This window comes from Abramis brama, assembly GCF_963993115.1.
Source record: "Abramis brama genome assembly, chromosome: 13".
NCBI lineage: Eukaryota > Metazoa > Chordata > Actinopteri > Cypriniformes > Leuciscidae > Abramis > Abramis brama.
In genome coordinates, this window is record NC_139975.1 from 8313489 (window position 1) to 8335293 (window position 21805).

Consider the following 21805-nt stretch of genomic DNA (forward strand, 5'->3'; position numbering starts at 1 on the left):
CAAGACCCACAAATATCCCCCCACCGCATTATTATACATTACATTTTAACATTACATAGGGTTCCACTTTATTTCGATAGTCCATTAGACATTCTACTAACTATAAGTAACTTTGCAACTATATGTCAACTAACTGTCATTAGAGTATTAGTAGACTGTATAGACTGTCAGTAGACTGTTAGGTTATGGTTAGGTGTTAGGGTTTTGTTAGTAGAATAATTTCCATCCCCATACAATGTCACTTCTCTGTCTTTTACGGCCCTGACGAGAACGTCGGCCTCCTCAGCTGTGAACCACTCCTGGCGTGCACCTGGAAAATCCGCCGTTATAATAGCAATCCGCCATGGTCAAGCACGCCTGCTTTTAAAGGGAATGTGAGATGACGCTCTGATTGGTTTATTTGACCTTACGCCCAAACCACACCTATGAGTAATGAAGCTACTTCAGACCAACCCATTTTAGATTTGCGTAGCATTTCGTATTGCGATATATTATGAAACGATATAGCAATATCTAGGGCTGTAGTCAAGACCACCTTTGTCGAGTCCAAGACAAGTCCGAGACCAGGACTAGTCGAGTCCAAGTCAAGACCGAGTCCAAAGAGGTTCGAGTCCGAGTCAAGACCGAGTCCAGGACAGGAAGAAAAAAAAGCAGTCTGCTAAAAAAATATAGGCTAGCCTATAGAAATTAAATCATGTAATAATGAAATAATGAATAATTTGAATTTTATTTAAAATAATTGACTAATTCAAAGAACAACAAAAAAATAATAATTATATAGGCCTAAAGGAGCACACACATTCGTTTCGACTGTCTGATCAGCCTTACATTCTGTTCCTGTCAATCATACACGCGATGTTAACGGGAGGGCCGAGCCAACTCACAGACACACACACACACACACACACAAGAGATGCGGATAAACCGCGGATCGGGCGGATGACGTGACGAAAAATAATATTTTAGCCTACCACTCGTGGAATAGGCAAAGAAAGAAAGGTAAGAAAAAAAGTCGGAAAACTTTGCCCATTAATTAGATGTGCAAGGCAAGCAGGCTAGTTTTCGGGGTGTTATGGACAATTAAAAATGTGAATATTTATTTTTTATAGAGCCGTTTATGAGTCAAAAGAGCCGGCTCTTTTCATTGAGCTGAGTGAAACGAACCGGCTCACGAAAAAGAGCCGAAATGCCCATAGTTATTAGGTGGCCAGTGTTTCACTTTCCCTCCAATAATATTTTGTTTTAATATCGCGGCGACGTATGTGTGATTACTGGGAACATAATAAAGACACCTGGACTCGGTCGAGACCAAAAGCCATATTTGGCAAGACCAGTGGCCGAGACCGAGACAAGTCCGAGTCCGAATACCAGCGAGTCCGAGACAAGTCCGAGACCATAGAAAAGCGGTCTCGAGTCCGGACTCGAGTCCAAGACCGGACTCGAGTAAGCCTACTACAGCCCTAGCAATATCAGTTGCCATTGGTGCCATGGTTCACAGTATTGTTGTAAGTTTAAACCAGCAGATGGTGCTGTGACATATCATTTTGTTCCAGGGTGATAACGCTCTGAAATTCACAAAATCATCAAATTGTTCAAATGTAGTGTCCCATCAACTAACAAGCACCACTAATAAATAAAGTGAAAACAATTAAGTAGAATGAAGGGGGGGGGGGGAAATAAAATGGGGGAAAAATAATACAATGAGAATGAATTTAAATGCAAAATATTTAAAGTAGGCTCAAGTCTCTCTCACACTCGGGGTCTGTCTCACTATAAATGACAGGATTGTGCCACTGACTGCCACATGGCCATCACCATATGTTACCAGCCCATCCCATCAGCCAGACTCGCTGTAGCGTGCAAAGCCTGCTTTCCCTGGAGCACCTGTATCCTCCTCATGCTCTACTGTCACACACAGCTCAGCTCAATGTCTCTCACACACAACTGATAAATTACACACAGTCTGTGTGTGATCACAACCATGCAGCATACACTGAGCAGATCATTGGGTCATTGCATTGATGTGACCTTCACAGTAATCAATAACGGCTTGGTTGAATTACTTGAAAGGTGCTCTATAAAGGAACAATTGTTATTATTATTATTTAACTATTTACTTACTTATTATGTGACGCTTATTTATTACAGGGGAGGTATTGTCATACTTTATACTCTAGTAAATATTTATTCACCGGGCTACAAATATATAGACTATATATAACATTAGTTGAAGTATTAACTAACATGAACTAACAGTGAGCAATACATTGTTACAGTATTTATTAATCTTTGTTATAGTTAGTTAATATAATTACAGCTGTTCATTGTTTGCTCATGTTAGTTAACAGTCCATTAGCTAATGTTAAATAAAAACATTAATTTATTATTTTGTGACAACATACCGTTGAGTTCCTGCCATTAAATAAATAAATATTTAATTACCTATCAGCAAACTTTGTGAATGTAAAGATATAAAAAATATTAAACCATTGTTTTTGATATTGACATTCACAAAATATTTCAAATCATTTAAAACCGAGCCAACCCTAACCTATGGAAGCTTGTTTCTACCACAGAATAAAACATTTTTAAAGATAATTACGACTTTTTATCTCACAATTATGAGTTTATATCTCACAATTCTGACTTTATTTCTCAAAATTGTGAGATTATATCTCGCAATTCTGACTATAACACGCAATTGCGACTTTATATCATGCAATTCTCACTTTATATCTCCCAATTGCGTGTTATAAAGTCAGAATTGCGAGATATAAACACGCAATTCTGAGATAAAAAGTCAAAGTGAGATAAAAAGTTGCAATTACCTTTTTTATATTTTATTCTGTGGCGGAAACAAGCTTCCATACTATACTAGCCTGACTGACATACTGTTACATTTAGGTTAAAATCTACCTTCCTTATATCGTTAACTATTGCTTGAATGCTTTAATTATTTATTTTACTATAATTAATTTCATTAATCAAAATGTTGTCATAAGTTTTATTTTATTTTTTTTGTTATACCACAACTCCATTGAGCTCCTTTTGTCATGTGATTTACTTCAGTCAGTGTTCTCTATTATAATGGTTCTGTCATCACGCTATCAGACGGTAACCCTAGATCTGTGCCAGAGAGCAGGAACAGTGAGGAAGACTATGGTCCTGAAGCGCCCCTGGGCACAGAAGCGTGAAAGGGGGGAAGGGGGCGTGAATACGTGAGAGTGAGAGATTTGAAGACCGAGAGAGAGAGGGAGAGGATAGAGTGATTGAAGAAGACAGGCAGAGAAGGAGTGGGAAACAGAGCGGGTGGCCCGTGTGGGGTTCTCGGTGGACAGCTTGGCATCCCCGCGGGGGAAGACTGCTGTAGCCTGCCTGTGATCAGTCCTGGCAGCTGCTCGGCCAAATGGGATTGTCCTGCAGATTAAGGGTCTGTGTTGGGGCAGAGGAGAGGGGAGGGGTCCGGAAGAGAGGGGAGGGGCTCCGGGCTGCGTAGAGCTGAGTAAAAACCCGCCGGTAACTCTAGTGGGGCTTGTTAGGGATCTGGCAGAGCACAGTTGTTGAGACAGACTCAAGAGATCTAAACCCCTGTTCTCTCCCAGTCTCTATTAAAATATTCATCACTGGAGTAGAGTTATTCCAGTCATGCCAGACGGAAAACCCTGGAGACAGACTGCCAACATGAAGAGCTATGCTTTTTATACCATAATTGGCTGACCGAAAAATAGATCTGGTTGGTACAGAGCAGAGACGCCGGGTGATGGTGCAGCCATTGTAGATAATTACTACAGGCCACAATTAAATGATTACACATAATTACTATAATGGTGCAAATTTTAACATCATTCAGACATGGAAAAAAGTGTTAAAACCTACAAGCCTAGTTTAATCTATTATCTTACAGTAAGGCAATTTTTTGCTATTATTATTTAATTTATTTTTTTCCAGTGGCACAGGTTTTTAATGGTCACTGCGGGCCAATTATAAGTATAGATGACAATATAAGAGACAGTAGTTTCCAGGTCTGTCTTAAATCGTCCTGAAATAAGCCACAAGGATGCTTGCATCTCCCTGTAGCTTAAAAAACAGAATTCTGTGCATGAAAATATTCTCCGCTAATCCTTAATGTGATTAGCAAAATCATATTAAAATACTATTACTCTACATTTACTGTAGTAAATAAGTTCCTCACCTATAAAACAGGTAATTTCAGCGCTCATTCTTGCTTGGATGATTAACCTTCATGTTAGGCATGCTTGAACTGCATTAGAGCAGCTATGGCTTAAATTATGACGTTTAGGTTTTATAATGATCCAATTACACAGACAGCTGTTGTGCTGCATAGCAATGTTTTGTTCCATAAGCAGTTTCCTAGCAACCGGTATGATGGTAAAGGATTGAACAGCTATGGTTATCTTCCTTTCAATCGCAACAACTGGGAATGGCTGTGAAACGCTGTGTTTTCTTTCTTATTATTCTGGGATTCACAGTAATACACTCCCTTGGAAACGAGTGAAAGTGTGTGTGTGTGTGTGTTTGTGTCTGTGTTACTGGGGCACAAACAGAATATTTGCACAGGTCTTATGAGATTAGCACACACTTGTTTATATTTGCTCTCTTCCTTTCCTTTCCTTTCCTTTCCTTTCCTTTCCTTTCCTTTCCTTTCCTAATTTCTAATTATATATAATATGTATATATTAAAATTATATTCATTTATGTAAATATTAAGCAGCACAACAGCATCAGCAAATTAGCATCTTAGAATGATTTCTGAAGGATCATGTGAGTGAAGAGTAATGATGCTGAAAATTCAATATAATTCTTGTACTGTACTGTACTTACTTTACTGTACTTTTGATCAAATAAAGTCTGCCTTGGTGAGCATAAGAGGCTTCTTTCAAAAAATATAAAATAAAATCTTACTGACCCAAATTTTTGAACAGCAGTGTATTTAAATGACCATATAAAGATTTTGCCTGTTTTCTGATATTCGGAACAACAGCACAATTGTGAGTGTATGATATTTCTTTTAAACTTACATTTTAGACACAGTATTGCCAGTCTTTAGTCTTTTTAGTTCCAAATAAACCAAATTAGGATGAAACAATGTATCTCCGAGTAAATAACGATTCAATAACTCATAAAGACTTGGGCTGTGTCCGAAATCGCCCCCTATAACAGGGCCCTATTTGAAGGGACAGCCATTTGTAGTGGAGTCCGAAACCATAGTGGACGTTATCAAGTGCACTCATTCAATCCCATAATGCACAGCAATAACAAGTGTACAACTGATGCACTCTCAACGGCTAGAGAATACCCATAATGCACTGTGAGGGTCGTGCTGAATGAATTCCTGCGTCTGACAAGAAGATGCATCTGAATCATCCATCCATTCATTTTCCAAACCGATGGTCCAATGTGGGTACAGGGTAATATAATACAGGTATAAATTACTTTTTAATTGATTATGAAATTGTTTAATTAAAGATTGTACATGACAGAGTTCAAGATTATGGAATATTCCCCATGCTTATGGAACCCTCTTCCAATGCACATTAAATCTTCCCCATCTCTGGATGCTTTTTAGTCTAGTTTGAAGTCGTATCTTTTTAGTATGGCTTTTAGAACTGATTCTGAGTGAACAGGTTTTAATTTTGTGTGTGTGACTGTATTGCTTTTGTTGTATTATCTATGCTGTTAAGCACTTTGGTCAACGGCCATTGTTTTAAATGTGCTATAGAAATAAAATGTGTATTGTATTGTATCCACAATCCAATCCACAAACTGACACACACATCTTACCAGCTAACACACACATTCTACCCTCCTTCTCTCTGCTTTCAGAGGCAGAAGTCTCCAAACTCCTCCTTTCCAATCGCCCTACCACCTGTCCGCTTGATCCTATTCCCACTAATCTACTTCAAGCCATTTCATCCTCAGTTGTACCCGCACTCACACACATCATAAACACCTCTCTTCACACTGGTTCCTTTCCCACAGCATTTAAGCAGGCTCGGGTAACCCCACTGCTTAAGAAACCCACTCTAAATCCAGCACATCTGGAGAATTACAGACCGGTTCCTCTTCTTCCATTCGTCGTGAAAACACTTGAACGAGTTGTTTTCAACCAGATCTCTTCCTTCCTTACACAGAACAACCTCCTGGACAATAACCAGTCTGGTTTCAAAAGCGGACACTCAACTGAGACTGCCCTGCTCTCAGTAATTGAAGCTCTGAGACTGGCAAGAGCAGCTTCCAAATCCTCAGTTCTCATCCTGCTGGATCTGTCTGCTGCCTTTGACACAATGTCAAAGGCACTCCTTTGAACCGCACTCCAATGGTTCAAGTCTTACCTCTCAGGTAGGTCCTTTAGGGTGTCGTGGAGGGGTGTGGTGTCGAAGACCCAACATCTAGCTACTGGAGTGCCTCAGGGCTCAGTGCTTGGACCACTTCTCTTCTCCATCTACATGACATCACTAGGATCTGTCATTCAGAAACATGGCTTTTCCTATCACTGCTACGCTGATGACATACAACTCTACCTCTCATTCCAGCCGATCCGACGGTAGCTGATCGTATCTCAGCCTGCCTGACAGACATTTCTGGCTGGATGAAGGACCACCACCTTCAACCAAACCTTGTGAAGATAGAGCTACTTGTGGTCCCGGCCAACCCAACATTTCATCACAACTTCACCATTCAGCTAGGCTCGTCATCCATAACTCCATCAAGGCCAGCCAGGAACCTTGGAGTTGTAATTGATGATCAATTGAACTTCACAGACCACATTGCTAGAACTGCCCGGTCATGTAGATTTGCCTTGTACAACATTAGGAGGATCAGGCCCTTCCTATCAGAGCATGCTACACAACTCCTTGTCCAAGCGCTTGTTCTATCCAGACTGAACTATTGTAATGCTCTCCTGGCTGGTCTCCCAGCTTGCACTGTCAAACCTCTACAACTGATCCAGAATGCCGCAGCGGGACTGGTCTTTAACGAGCCGAAGAGAGCACACGTCACTCCTCTCCTCACAAAATTGCACTGGTTGCCAGTTGCCGCTCGCATCAAATTCAAGTCACTGACGTTTGCCTACAGAACAACCACTGGCTCTACTCCCTTTTACTTAAACTCATTTCTTCAGACTTATGTGCCATCCAGATACTTGCGCTCTGCAAGCGAACAACGTCTTGTGGTGCCATCTCAAAGAGGCACAAAATCTCTTTCTCTGACCTTTTCCTGGTCTGTTCCCTGCTGGTGGATGATCTGCCTAACTCAACCAGAGCTGCTGAGTCCATAGCCACTTTCAAGAAACGGCTGAAGACGCATCTTTTTCAACAGCACTTGATCCATTAATAATAACACTTTCTCTTCTATTCTATTCTATTATTTAAAAAATAATAATAATTAACATGTACTGCGTTAGATTAAACTGAGAAGGGTCATAGCACTTGCATATTGTTGTCCTACTGTTAGTTCTAACTGCTTCTGTTGTTCTCATTTGTAAGTCGCTTTGGATAAAAGTGTCTGCTAAATTAATAAATGTAAATGTAAGAGTAGCATGCTAGTATGCGGTTCCAAATTCAGCAACAGTCCCTTGTTTTAGTTCATGAATGAATCAGGGTGTTTGAATAAATCAGTTGAGTAAACAAGTAACTAATTCACTCATAAAGACAGTCACTTGTCGCCACCTACTAGAAAGAGTCGCTGAACAATCCCCACCACTAAAGCCAAGTGATACTCACTGCAGAGTCAAATGACGTCCAGCTTAGGGTGTGGTTGGATATTCTAGCTCCACCCATTAGGCCCAAATTACCTTCGCCCCTCCTCGCTGGATGTCTATCAAGGAGGAGCTAGGCGTAAGCTCCACCCATTTGCTCTGCAGTGAGCAACGTCTCACTAAAGCTGCATGCACACTGGTATGCAGTATATATAAAATTTAAATATTATATTCAATTATATGCCATTGCAACCACCCACAACACCCTACCATCATGTGTAAACACCACTCTTCATAAAATGTCTCTTTTATCTAATTAATCAAGCCATTATATTAATTACTTGTGTATATGTATGTAAATATTGTTGACCTGTCTGTCCTATAAATAATCTACCCAGCATGCAAGTGTTTGTATCAGTGTGTTATACGAATGATGGAGTGAGCTACTCAGTCTTTTAATTGGAATGACTTCACATGTAAACTGGCCTGACAAAGGCACTTGCCTCTGGGCTGGTTTTAAAACGTTCAGCCCAAACTATGCATCCATCTGGTTGTCTCTCCCAACCCCCATCTTTTTCTCTCGCTCCGTCTCTTTCACTCTCTTTTCATTCTCTTCCCATGATGATCTTATTTTCTTTGTTTAGAACATTTGTCACCTCTGTCTACATTGATAAATGTCACAGTTGGATTATACTTTATATACTGTATGTTCATAGAGCGAAGAAGCACATATTAGATATAAAGGTCTTGTTGAGTCAGCTGCTCTGAAATGGATCTTAGTCAGTATTGGTTAGTCCTTACACGCACCTTCAACAGATGAATCCATTAAATTAAATACCCAATTTGGGTATTATTTTATGCACTATTTTATAAATTTTTTTGTTGTATAGTGTGAGTAGTGTTCACACTGAAAATTCCAAAAAGAAAAAATGCACTTCAAATACCCAGATGATGCATTTATTTAAAAAAAATAAAATTTCTGTCAATAATCACTCACCCTCATGTCGTTCAAAACCCGTAAGACTTTCGTTCATCTTTGTATCACAAATGAAGATATTTTTTGATGAAATCTGAGAGCTTTCTGACCCCTCCACAGACAGCAATGCAACGACCACTTTCAAGGCCTGAAAGGTAGTAAAGAAAGACTTCGTTAAAATAGTTCATGTGACTACAGTTCAACCTTAATGTTATGAAGCAATATGAACAATCTCTTCCTCGTCATTCTTCTACGCTGCTGACGTGGTGTAAACAGCGCAGCACTTTCAGGTTCTACGTCAGAATGAAAGTTAGAAAAGGTAGAATAAAGATAGAATAGGTAGAATAAAGTTTGATTATGCTGTTCGCGGTTCTTCGTGGGATTGTAGTTCTTTCTCTCGCCTTTGTATTTCTGTCTGATTTTCAAACATTTTTGTGCTTCAAATCAAAGTCAGTAATGTTATGTTTTACCTCGTTGTTGGTTGATTTGGTTCATGGCTTATAACACTTTAATGAAGAATTTTTAAAAATCCCTATCAGAGAAATTAATGCAAAAAATACTTCCTCTGAATAAGTGGGAGCGCTGTTGAACTCTATTAGACTCTGATGTTGAATGACAAAATAACCTTATAAAACTCATACACTAGACAATAGAGTACATACACAGTCTGTAGTGTATAGTGTGTCATGTGGGACACAACTCTAAGTGTTTTATATCCATTTTGTTTTTTTGGGGTGAAAAAGCCACTAATCACAGCCCACAAATAATCTATTTCTGCAGGATGCATGATTGCGGATTAAGGATCAATAATGATGTATTGATTAACCATTGTGAAATTACCAACATGACTGTTCTCTGTTACAGCTTCAGTGATTGGTCTGGCTTTCAAGGCTTTCAAGCACCGGCGTCCTCAGGCCACTGCACATCAGTGCGAGCAATTGGCCATGAAGATATCACAGCATTGTAATTATCTTCATGTTTTGTGTTGTAGCCTTGATGCACACCATTGGATGGGCTAAGCTGCAAGAGAAAGCCCCAGGCCTTGAGTGTTTTAAATAGCATCATACATCTCTGTGAGACCAAAGATTTTCCAGGAACACAGAAATCCCATTTGTGAGAGTATATATTGATCGTTTCATATTTGATACTGCTGTTTTAGTTGTAATATGCGATTCAGGAAGCAAAAACTTAAACCGTCATTGTTCACAGAGTATATGCAGGGTGGAAGAGAGTCTCAGGTGGCCTTGAAGAGACATGCACAGGCAGTCCAATACTAGAGCTTTTCTTAAAGGAATATTCACCCAAAAAATGACAATTTATCTATCATTTGCTCACCCTCGTGTTGTTTCAAAATTAAATTTTTTGGGGGAGGGAATTCATTTTTACACAATTTTTACATAGTTCATAGACCACATCTGTCAGACTCCGAAAAGGACAAAAAAAAAAGTTGTCTATACAAATTGTGCAATACTTTGCAAGTCTTCTGAAGTTGTATAATAGTTTTGTGCGATTAATTTATTGCTGACTGAAAAACTTCACATATAAATATACTTATTTAAATATAAATTAGCCTACTAATATAACTGAAATTTTAAATCAAGTATGCTGTTTGAATAAAGTGAACTTAAAAATTTTAATCTGTTCCCTTCATAAATCTATTGTATGTTTTCAAAATAATTGGAATATAGCGCATGGGTCATACAGACTACATTTAGTTTGTCCTTTTTAGAGCTTGACAGACATGCTATGAATTGCCATTGTATAAAAAGCTTTGTGATTCTCCTTTTGTGTTCCACTGAAAAAAATAACAACAGCAGGTTTGTAACGAAGGCAGTGATAACACAATTTCATTTTTGGGCGTAGTACTATTTCTTTAAGCCAATGCTACAGAGGAATGGAAAGTCAGAACGGCAGGACTTTAATTAAAGCACCACCATTGATCTCAAAGCAGACTGCTGATGCTGTTGGCAATGCGCAGCTCTCACTCTAATTATACTGTGTAAAACAGTCTGCCCCACTCGACTGTTTCCCTCTTTTTTTATTAATGCATCTCCGTCTTTCCCTCCATATCTCTCGCCCCCTCTCTCCCTCTGACTGACAGATAGCTGCTCTCCCCGTTGATCTTTAAAAGATGCCAACTGGAATTTGTCATCGTCCTGGTCCTCCCTCTCCCCTGACAGAAAATCATTGATTTTTGTCGCCCTGTTGGAATAATGATAAGGATTGTTGTCAGGCGAGGGAAACGGCATGCGGGTTTTGGGCTTGGACGCTTCAGATGCATTCAGTGGGGTGGAAAGGTTTGAAAATCACATGAAAACAGGTGCCATGCAATATGCCTGATTACAGCTCACCCAGAGATGCTGCACACATGCATTCTAATGGAAACTAATGGGTGATTAAGTGGAAAATGGCATGTGATGATGGACTATATGAAATTGTCTGAAAGGGCCGATACAGATTGTATCGGTAAATTGGCTTTCGGAATTAAATGTCTGGTGCATTTAGGATCCTCTGCATATTTATTATGCCTGTGTTTTGGTTTTGAATTTCAAAGCAGATTTGTTTTGGACACTGGCATCAGGTAGATTACAGTGGAAAATATGCTTAAAGACAGAATGAGAGTAGCAGGGGAAAGTCCCTGCAGAGATTCATATTAAAATCAGCATGTAAATCAAATCTATCCAAAATGAACGCGCCAGCGGCTAGGCTCTAATCGAATTAATCTTCGTCTGGTCTGCACACTTAAGGCGAATGAGACCCTAAAGGGATCTAAATAGAATCCAGTGTGACAGATTTGCGAATCCTCTGTTCACGTATCACTTATCCAAATCAAGTGGATTGTTTTCACATTTGAAAACGAACTAGATTTGCATTTCCTCAAGGAAATATCAGTGATTCAAGGATAGTGTGCCAAAGAATAGTGTTGAAAGTAACGGCAGAAAGGAAGAAAGCAAGGGAGAGGAAGATTTAATAGTAAAATGCTATGCCGTCAATATCCTTTTTTATTTATTTTTTATTTTATCAACATCAAGATTTAAGTTTAAATGCAAAGTGCATAGGCCTAATTTAGACCCTGTAACATGTCACCTTTACTTGTATGTTCCTTTTATGTTTTCTTAAAACAGTTTCATTTTAAATTGTCCTGCTGGTTGACAAATAATTTACTAAACTACAAATATTCAATGTAGTTTCTTGATTAAATTAGACATTAAACTAATGTATGCATACGAATTGTGAAAGAATCAGCTAAATACTGTTTAAAATAGTTTTAGATGGAATGTAGCATGTACTACCACTAAAATATACACCAGAATGCTTTTTTTATTATTCAAAGACTTTCATGGGGGTCAACGTTTGAGGAATTTTTGTTGTTTTATAAAAATGTATAGTAATTTTGGAGACAAAAAATGCTTCCTGTTCATCTTGGCAACTTAAATAGTCTTTTTTTTCTTTTCTTGCAGCTAGCTTCATTAGCTAACAGTAGGCTAATGTATTCTTAAGACGTTTCCATCAAAATCCTTTGTAATTTGACTTTTAAAGCAACACCAAAGCACTTTTCCTCTTCGGTCCCCCTACAGGTTGTAAGCGGAATTGTCCATTCCCGCTGTCGTAAATAATTTAGCCTTTAATAACTTTTGTTTATCCAGCACTGGCTTTGGAAATAACGATGTCCACAGACAAGGTAGAGTATGTTGCATGATTTTATTAAAGTATGATGTATTGCGACATCAGAAACGAAGAAAAACAAAATAATGACATTGCTTGCTATTTTTTTTTTTTTTTTTTTTTTTTTTTTTTTTCTATTGTAAGGCTTGCAGTAAAGCAAGTCAAATTTGTAGTTTCTTATGTCTCATTCGGCAAACTTGCAAACTTGCATAGTGTGGTATAGCCGATAGAGGGTCGCAAAGCAAATGCAGAAGTGCCGTTCACCCTGTTAACCACTGAAACGATATTGGAAACATTAAGGTACGAAATAATCTTTGGTGTTGCTTTAAACAAACCTTTATGCTTTTAAAGTTTTTGTGATATATTTGTTACATAAAGTGATAAATATTGACAGGACTTACGTTTGTGTACCGCCCGATACTGATCCTACGAAAAGCGCACAACTGTCGAGATGGCTATCAGGCGCATGCGCTTGTTCATGAGCGCCAATTCAGAGGGTTAGTAAAAAAAAAATAAAAAAATTTTTTATATATATATATATATATATATATATATATATATATATACTGGCTTGTTTCAACCAGGTTTCAACCTATGTTTGGGTCAAATATGGGCAAACCCAACCGTTGGGTTTAAAAAAAAATAATTAAACCAACGGTTTGTCCATATTTGATCCAAACATAGGTTGAAGCAACCCAGCATTTTTTAGAGTGAACTTGTGATTTAACTGTTGAAACGTCCATATAAGTATATATATAAATACTTTAAAATCCCCCAACCTCCTCTATCTCACTCGTCCTCAAAATTCTCGCTTTGCCATCAACTGCTAACAGCATCTAGGTTCAAGCTGAATTAACTGAATAAAGGGAATGGGGGTTTTCATTCATGGTAGGCTATAGCCTATTTTGGTTTCAGGGGCTGTAAAAGTGCAACCAATTACGTATAAAGCAAATTGCGTAAAATCACTGGCAATTATTGTGTTTACGTCATTTGTTCGCTGTGGTGGTCAGGGAACATTTGAATTGGCACGTGCGGTGATTTCAGCACTGGACAGCGCCTGTGTGACTGGGAGGAGCCCGCGCTCAGGCAGAACTTCTAGAACGACAGAAGAACCACATGAACCCACGAAACAGACTGTATGTCCTCAGCAGCAGCAGAGAGAGAGAGAGAGAGAGAGAGACGGATCGAGCGCTTGACGCATAACCCCGCCTCCTCGGCTCAGAAGGTGGAAATCCTGCCCTAGTTTACCACATTCAGCACACCTCGTTTACCAGGGTACCAGGGTTCTTTATACCTTAACGCATTCGTTCTCCATTAATCTCCTTTCAAGATAGGAGATCTTCTAACGGATTCGCCTGCACACCTGTTTAAGAAGTGCTTCACATGCGTTAAGTATGTATTGCTGAGGGATTTTTTTTACCAAACGAGCTCCAGCTGTATCACCCCGGGCATCAGATCATCCGTCACGTTCATGAGAGGGGCGACAGACAGCGCGATGGACCCGCAAACCGCCTGCTGATGTTCAGGGTCCACGATGGATTCCTGCGTGTCTACTTCAGCATTCCCAAATAACGGAATCATAAATGGAGGAGGAGAGTGACAGCCGCAAAATTAACAACAGCTTCCTTCGGGACCACAACTATGCAACCGAAGGTATTTGGAAAATCGAATTGAATTCGATTCTCACTTATATTAATGACGGTGACGGTGGGGGCGGGGGGCTTCTCTTCAAGACTCTCCTGTATATGAATGTGTTGCTTGAACATTGGGCGTTAGTGCTTTTTGGTGCATTGATGATTCTCAGACTTTGTGATCTGAAAGTCTCACATTCACACAGTGTGCAGGACCCCAGATGCTTCTGTTTTTATGGGCTTAGGAGGACTATATATAGACCTTGCATTAGTCTGAGCTCTGGTTTTAGGTGTTACTATGGGGCAGTGGCCATTGAGATGTGACGTGTAAAATGAGTCAGGTATGACTGGCATAACAGAACACCGCAGACATTTTTGGAGTGATTATTAAAAGATTCAAAACAGTACATTTGGAAATATCATCATTTGAAATTGCTTTTAAGCAAGTAAATAAAATACTGTATTCTTTATTCTTATCTTGGTGCTCTGTTTCAGCCAATCCACAGTAAAACTGCAACAAGAAATAGGTATAATAATCAGTTATTTTCCCATCTAATAATGTAAACCTGTATTAGAAATGCAGTGATACAGAGATGTTGTGGTTTGGAGAGTGAGCGTGTGTCTGAGAAGAGCTTCATAAGATATAATATAATCTACATTAAGAATATTGGAAGTTATGCATACTTTAGTAGTAGTTTCACATGTGTAATGTATGGGAGTTTGTAAACCCAATGACTCCATCTTCAGTCTGTTTTACAGCCACATGTTTAAAATGCAGGCGCAAGATAAAGCCTGGAACGTTTAATGCAAACATTTGAGGTGAACAATCTCCTGTCATGTTTGGAGCGTAGATGTATAGCAGGAAAGCTAGCTCTGGGCGTGGTGGCGGTGGTGGGCATCTTCCTGGGCAGTGATTAATGGCTGTGGGAGGTTTTGCAAAACAGACTTAATGAGCAGAATCAATCTGTATAGCTGTTGGACTCGAATGCCCCTGGTTTCCTTGGTTTATGACCTGTCTTGTGCCCACCCCGGCTTTCTGTAAATCACACAGTAGCGGTGGAGCGTTTGCTCAGACGCACACACCCTCACATACCATAAGCCGCACAGTGTCTTTCACCGGCAAATGTGGCCCTCGCTGTCTCGCTGCCATGGTGCATGTACAGTCTCGAAGGAGTGTGGCTGACTGCATTCTGTTTGCATTAAGATTGGTACCTGAAATCATAAGCAGTTTATGCTAATCACTGGCAGTTAGGAATTTATCCCACACAATATGTTTAAAAAGACCATCTCAAAGCATACATTTTGGACCCTACCAGTTCTGTTTGCAGTATATGTGGCTTCACCCATCATTCCCAGCTGTTTTCAGTGCTGTTCTCAGATGTTTTGCTGATTTTTGGGGAGAGCTAAAATTTTATATCTGTCCTAATTACTCGGACTCACAGCTGGTGCTTTAGTGTTGCATGACTATGGTACAAGCTAGGATGTAACCAAGTATTCAAGATTGGGGAAGACCAAAGGTTCTTACAATTTAATTGATTTACCATTATTCTAAATAAATGTGGATGAACATCCCTTACAATGACTGTGCTTACATGCACAAGAATATTAATTTGGTCATTTGGTCATATTCCAATGATGTGAGTGTCATTTGAACATATTACCTAAATATGTCCAAACAAAGGTGATTCTGGGTGACTTCAGATTCAAACAGAAAAGGCTAACTATTCTTGGAGCAAGAATTTTAAGAACATCTTGGCCTACATTTTGCAAATATTGTGTTTTTTCTCTTAACATAAATGAGAAGTTATTATTAGTTAAGTTGATTAGTTAAGTCAAGTTACTGACCAGAATTACAAGAATGCATGAAAGAACATCTCCAGTATTTTCATACTGGCTGATAACATATACAAAATTCCAGTAGCTGAATATCATGCAAAAGTCTTTTAGACTCTTAATCAAAATAAAAGCTTTTTATTGGGATCAATGGTTCCATGAAGAACCTTTAACATCCATGGAATCTTTCCACAAAAGGTTTTTATAATGGAAAAAGGGTTATTTATATTATTAAATTATTATTATTATGGTTCTTAAGAACATCTCACTAAAAGGTTCTTTGGGGAAACCAGAATGATTACTCAATGGCATTGCTGCGAAAACCGCCTTTTGGAACCTTTATTTTTAAGAATGTACAGAAAAAGGGAATTACTAGAATATGGATCTCAATCGTAAAATGATGTGCATGTAAAAATGGTCATTGTCTGTGGTTTTTACAGTCCTGGGTTTAAGTATTCCTTGCACAAAGGTAGACTATGGTTTTAACATGGCATTCCCAAAATCCTGCATAAATGTGTTTAGCTGTTACAATCTAGGTTGCTCTCGTTCACCCCGCCCCCTCACCACTATGTGCATACCCATACTGCCTTGCTCACGTGATGCAGTAGATGATGGTGGTATTTCCCCACTGCAGACTTCCTCAGAGGCATAATTGAGGTTCAGGGTTACTCTCGCTCAGTGTTTCTCTACCGCAGGCTGTGGAGGCTGTGATAGACAGAGTTCAATAAAGCAGCACTATAACCCTTGTGTGCTTCTGTCAATAGACACATATAGAAAATGGGCATCTGAGTTCGGAGTGGTTGGAATTCTCCATTGGGATCACTTACATCAGAGAGTAATGTGTGTTGATGCACATTCCGAGCACGGTTTGATTTTGATTATCGAGTGCACTCTTTTCTGAAACAACCAGTGCTGTCTGCCCTATGACCCAGCAACGTGACCTACTAAAGGACCTCTTCTCTTCCCCAATTTGTCTAATTCACTGAAGTGCCATGGCTGTTGTAATTGGATTTCGCAGGGGTAACTTTGTAGTCCCAGTAGTGGTTTGTTGGGTCCCAAACCTAATAAAGCCCTGACAGATAGGTGATAGAGGGGTGTTTCAGGAACACCCAATATTGGCATCCCCTTTCTTACACTAAAGAGAAATATCAAATTATGCCATGGGGGTTCATAAAGACCTTTTAGGTGTGGACTTAATATTTCACATATGCAATGAAAACTGGATATTATTAGTTTTTTAATAGCTCCTTTTTTATTGCGTCTTTCCAACGGGAGTCGTGTTTGCTCACACTCGGGGAACATTCAAGGTGCGGCGGCGTAATTCTCTCGCATTTCATTTGCACAGGGAATCCCAGCGTTTCCTGCATCGAAACACAAGCAGAGCATACGCAGCGATAAACGTCATCTCTACTGGAATAAACCGCACTGAAATAAATTAAATTTAGTTTCATTAGCATAACACAGATGCTTTCGGCATGACAGCACTAATGGCTGGAGGATGGATGCGACCATGCTGAGAAAGAGAAAGAGATTCAGTTTGTCTTTTAGGTTGCATGGGTGTAATTGACCAGAACGATCCCCCCTACTTGCTTACACATCAGTCCATTCCACCACCCACGCTACACAACACACTAATGAATGAGAAAACGCCCTGAAACACTGACAAGATCATCAATCGCTGCAAGCTAGTAAAGTAGCTGAGCTTCGAAAACTCACAGGGAGAGAGAAAGATAAAAATATTGCCTGGCAAGGAAAAAGCTTTGCGGTACTCCAATCTGCACTGCAGGGCCCGAAGCCAGCAGAACTTAGCCTGGATAGACAGTATTGGCCTCACGGTTCTGCGCAGACAGCTGGCCCAGGCTCAGTTGCATTACTGCTTATGTGGGCACTAGTGCACTAAAAGGAGGAGATTGCAGCATTAAGATGTAAGGTTACCTCATTCTTGGCCAATCTTATCTTCGTTTAATATAGTCTAACCTCACCACAGTCTTACCTCATTCTTACCTCACTGCAAGAATACCTCACTACATTGTAATACAAGATTACCTCAACTAGGGATGTTGATGGGTACATAAATGGGTGGAATCAACCTGTGGGGGAAAAAAAATCAACCTGCAGCAACAACAACAACTTAGTAGCCAATTCCTGCGGGAAGACTGTGGACTTGGCAACACTGTCCAGTAGGTTCCAGAGGGTACCTGGATAAACCTATATATATATATATAAAAAAAAAAATGAATCACTAATAATCAGATACAATTGCATGGACCCAGAAATGTCAAAACTTAAAGGTACACTGTGTAGTTTTTTAAGTATTTTATTAGCTAAAATCAATGCCTTTATTCATAAATATGTCCTCATTGGTGTAAAATGACCTCTGCCAATGATCTGACTTATCCTCGTAAGCGAATAATTTCTTATCTTTATTTACATTGGACGGGTAAGTCCAAGTAGGCTTCCATGTCGTTCCGCCATTTTGAAAATCTATAATAGCAGAGAGGGACAAAAAGCACTAGCCAATGCATTTTCGTTCAGAGCCAGCATCACGTGACTGAAACCAGCTGAAACGGACAAGGAGATCAGTGAGAGGCGCTTGTCACTGCCCCGGCAAATCTGAAAGGCTGCACTGCACGGTACTTCATAATGCAGGATCATACTTATGCCGAGCCACAGGAGAAGGAATCCTCGTCGCCAAAAAAGCGAAATAACGAACCTCATCACTCGAAAGAAAACTCGATGAAGTGCTATTGGAAGACATGCTGTCATAGCTTCTTGGTACATAACGGCTACCGTAGTTGCAACACGCATTTGAAAAAGTGAGGCGCTAGAGAGCACTATTCGTTTGAATGCGAAATACAATTTCACCGCTAGATGGGAGAAGTTCCTACACAGTGTACCTTTAAATAAAACATACACTCTCAGATGTCTCATTAAAGAACGAGAAAACTACTTGGTGAGGTTTTCACCCACAATTTTCATTGAATCATTGTGATTATGGTCATTTTAATAATATTAGTACTGTAAATGATATCCAGTAAAACACATTCCTGTAGCTCAAACAGTAGAGCATGGCAATAGCAACACCAAAGGTCATGGTTTGATTCCCAGGGAATGCATGAACTGATAAAAATGCATACCTTAAATACAATGCTAGTCACTTTGGATAAAGGTGTCTGCCAAACGCATAAATGTAAATGTATAATACCAGTAAAAAGGAACACAATTCAAACGTTACTTATAGATTTATGGGTGCAGATAAGACAAAAAAAAAAGGTTGGGAAACACTGCACTTTAAAGAAGATGAATTTAGGCCCTGTCTACACCTGGTATTAAGATTGCTTCGTCGATCTGATCACTAGTGGACAACGTTAAATACCGGTGTAAAGGCGTCTAAAACGTTTTGAGCTTGTCCACTTTAGACCACTTCCAGAGGAAGTGGAAAACGCATTTGACCGGATTGCTTTCGTAGTGTAAATGCTTGTGTGGTCAAATGGGTTCAGACAGCCACAAATGACCGCCTACTCTCCGTCTGACTGACCTAATGCATAAACATCATGTGAAGCATGCTAGCCAGATGAGATTTAAACTTTGTCATCTGAAGACCCAAGTATGGTTTGAAGACAAAAATGTACCAAGCAAAATGGTCTCTCACCATTCCTAATTTCTAACACACACTCACAGCGTTCGGCGTCTTCTTGTGGCTATCCGAGCAGAAACGAAAGCTGATGCTTTACGTGTGTTTTTTTTTTTTTTTTTTTTTTGTCTCCAGTCGCGTTCATATGAAGATAGATTTACCCGCCCATAGACCCTCCCCTGGAAGAAATTTAGGACAGAAGTGGTTGAAAGTGGACAAAAGAGACGGATCAAAGCACCAGGTGTAAACAGGAATGCGTCTCCCTCTTCAACTTGTGATCCGATCGACCAAAATGCATCTTAATACCAGTGTTTAAATGTCTGTAAATGTGTTTCCTTTAAAGCACCACAGCTGAAAATATAAAAGCTCAAAACAAATCTAGATAAACTCACTAGTCAGCCTCACTAATCCTGAACCCACTCACAACATTGGTGGTTTGGACAGTATGTTGCAATGCCTCACATCAAGGGAATAAAATGGTCTCACACACACACACACAAAAACACCATAGTCATAACTATAAACCTTACATTCTTCCTTGAGGGCATCTAACGCCATTTAATTTTCTATGAGTTATCAAATGTTTGTCTCTACATTGTACCACGTGTTATGTTTCCCTCAAACGGTTCATAGACCTCTCTGCTGTCACCATGTAATGGCCTAGTTTAAAATATCTGTGCAGTTCATCAGTAGGGAGGACGCAGCACAGAGCGGCCCAGCGGGGGTGACCCTGCCACTCTAACCCCTGCAACACAATTTACACCCCCATGCTCTCACATTAGGAATAATGACATGCACTACCCCACACTATTATTCAAGACACAGAGAGAGTGACAGACAGACTGCATCAGTTGTGGTCGCCAACACAAACGGCCCCAGGCTACACTTTAAGACTTTAATCATAAAGAGAAATATTTCTCCAGCCCAAAAGGACCCCCATTTATAATTTAGAAGGAAACAGTGAGGCACTAATGTTGTTCCCCGGCGTCAGGCTGAGTGCATGAGGAGGACAAACAGCGAGGGGCCGGTCGCATTAAACATTCAACTGCTGTCAAACTCAGATTGAGGTTTTTATTGAGGGATGTAGTCAATGAAACATGAGGAGAAAGTTAAACTCATCAACTAAAGAATGACTTAAGTATCATATGTATGTAGACAGCCTTAGAAAAGTTACAATCAGGCTCTTTAACAGTAGGAACTACATTCACATACATGCAAACACAATGGCTCTGTTGCAGAATCTATGTAATACTACCTACATAGGCAGCTGCCTTCTAAGACTGCATTCTAACTGAAATGGAACTTCATAAAAGACTGATTTGGAACACACTACATAGGTAGCAATTATAACAAAAATATAAACTAGAGACTACAACTCATGTTGTATTACATTGTTGCATGTTGTTGAGCTAATAGTACTGTATTTTATTGTGCATAAGGTATGGTGGTGCACAAAAATATTGAGTAAAATAGTCATTTTATATTTAGAATTATCTGATTTTCTTTCAGTATTTTAAGGTATGATATAGAAGAATAAATATAACCTGCTTTCTCCACCATTGGGTGACTATATGCAAAGTTCATTGCAGTGCATAGCAAACAAAACATAAAAAACTAAACCTAGATACTCTACCATTTAAAAATTTCGGATGAGTAAGATTTTTTTTCTTTTTGAAAGAAATGAATACTTTTATTTAACAAAAACACATTAAATTGATCAAAAGTGACAGTAAAGACAATGTTTCAAAAGATTTTTGTTTCAAATAAATGCTGTCCTTTTGAACTTTCCATTCCTCAAAGAATCCTGAAAAAGTGTTTCAGGGTTTCCAAAAAAAAAAAGAAGAAAAAAAAAAGAACGTTTTAATATTGATAATGATTATAATAAGAAATGTTTCTTGAGCACCAACATTTTAAACTGTAATATTTCACATTATTACTGTTTTTACTGTACTTTATATCAAATAAATGCAGCCTTGGTGAGCGTAAGAGACTGTAGTCCGCTCACTAGGTTTTGGGCCAGAGCTAATTTATCCTTTTAAATTTTACTATCCCAATGTACTCCTTTTTAGTATCCTGGCAATAAGGAAAGAAGCACTAAATGTAAATGTGGTACTATAAACACACGCAGTCTGTCTCTTTTCTTATGGTCTCCGTGGTGTCCTATAGCTTCAGTTCTCCACATCTGTAGTTAAATTATGTATCTGTTAATGACGTGTGAAATTCAAACCAGTTTCCTCCGCTTGAAGTTCAACCCCCTACATGCGGCCTTTCTCTCCGACACACGCACAACACATATTCACCCACCCCTCCCATTCCCCGGAGGCCTACGCCACCTCTCTCCCATTTCC

General features: G+C 39.4%; 1 protein-coding gene across 3 annotated transcripts in view; it reads left to right on the plus strand.

Moving 5' to 3' along the window:
* Window positions 1-21805, plus strand: part of ppp2r2ba (protein phosphatase 2, regulatory subunit B, beta a) — a 57020-nt gene that overhangs the window by 17055 nt on the left and 18160 nt on the right. The window contains exon 1 of one of the 3 annotated variants that reach the window (XM_084132443.1): window positions 13491-14012. The exons of the other annotated variants lie outside the window; for them this stretch is intronic. Within the exon in view, the coding sequence (XP_083988569.1) occupies window positions 13943-14012 (70 nt within the window). The 5' untranslated portion in view covers window positions 13491-13942. Of the gene's footprint in view, window positions 1-13490; window positions 14013-21805 lie in introns of those variants that run through there. 3 annotated transcript variants of the gene reach the window in all.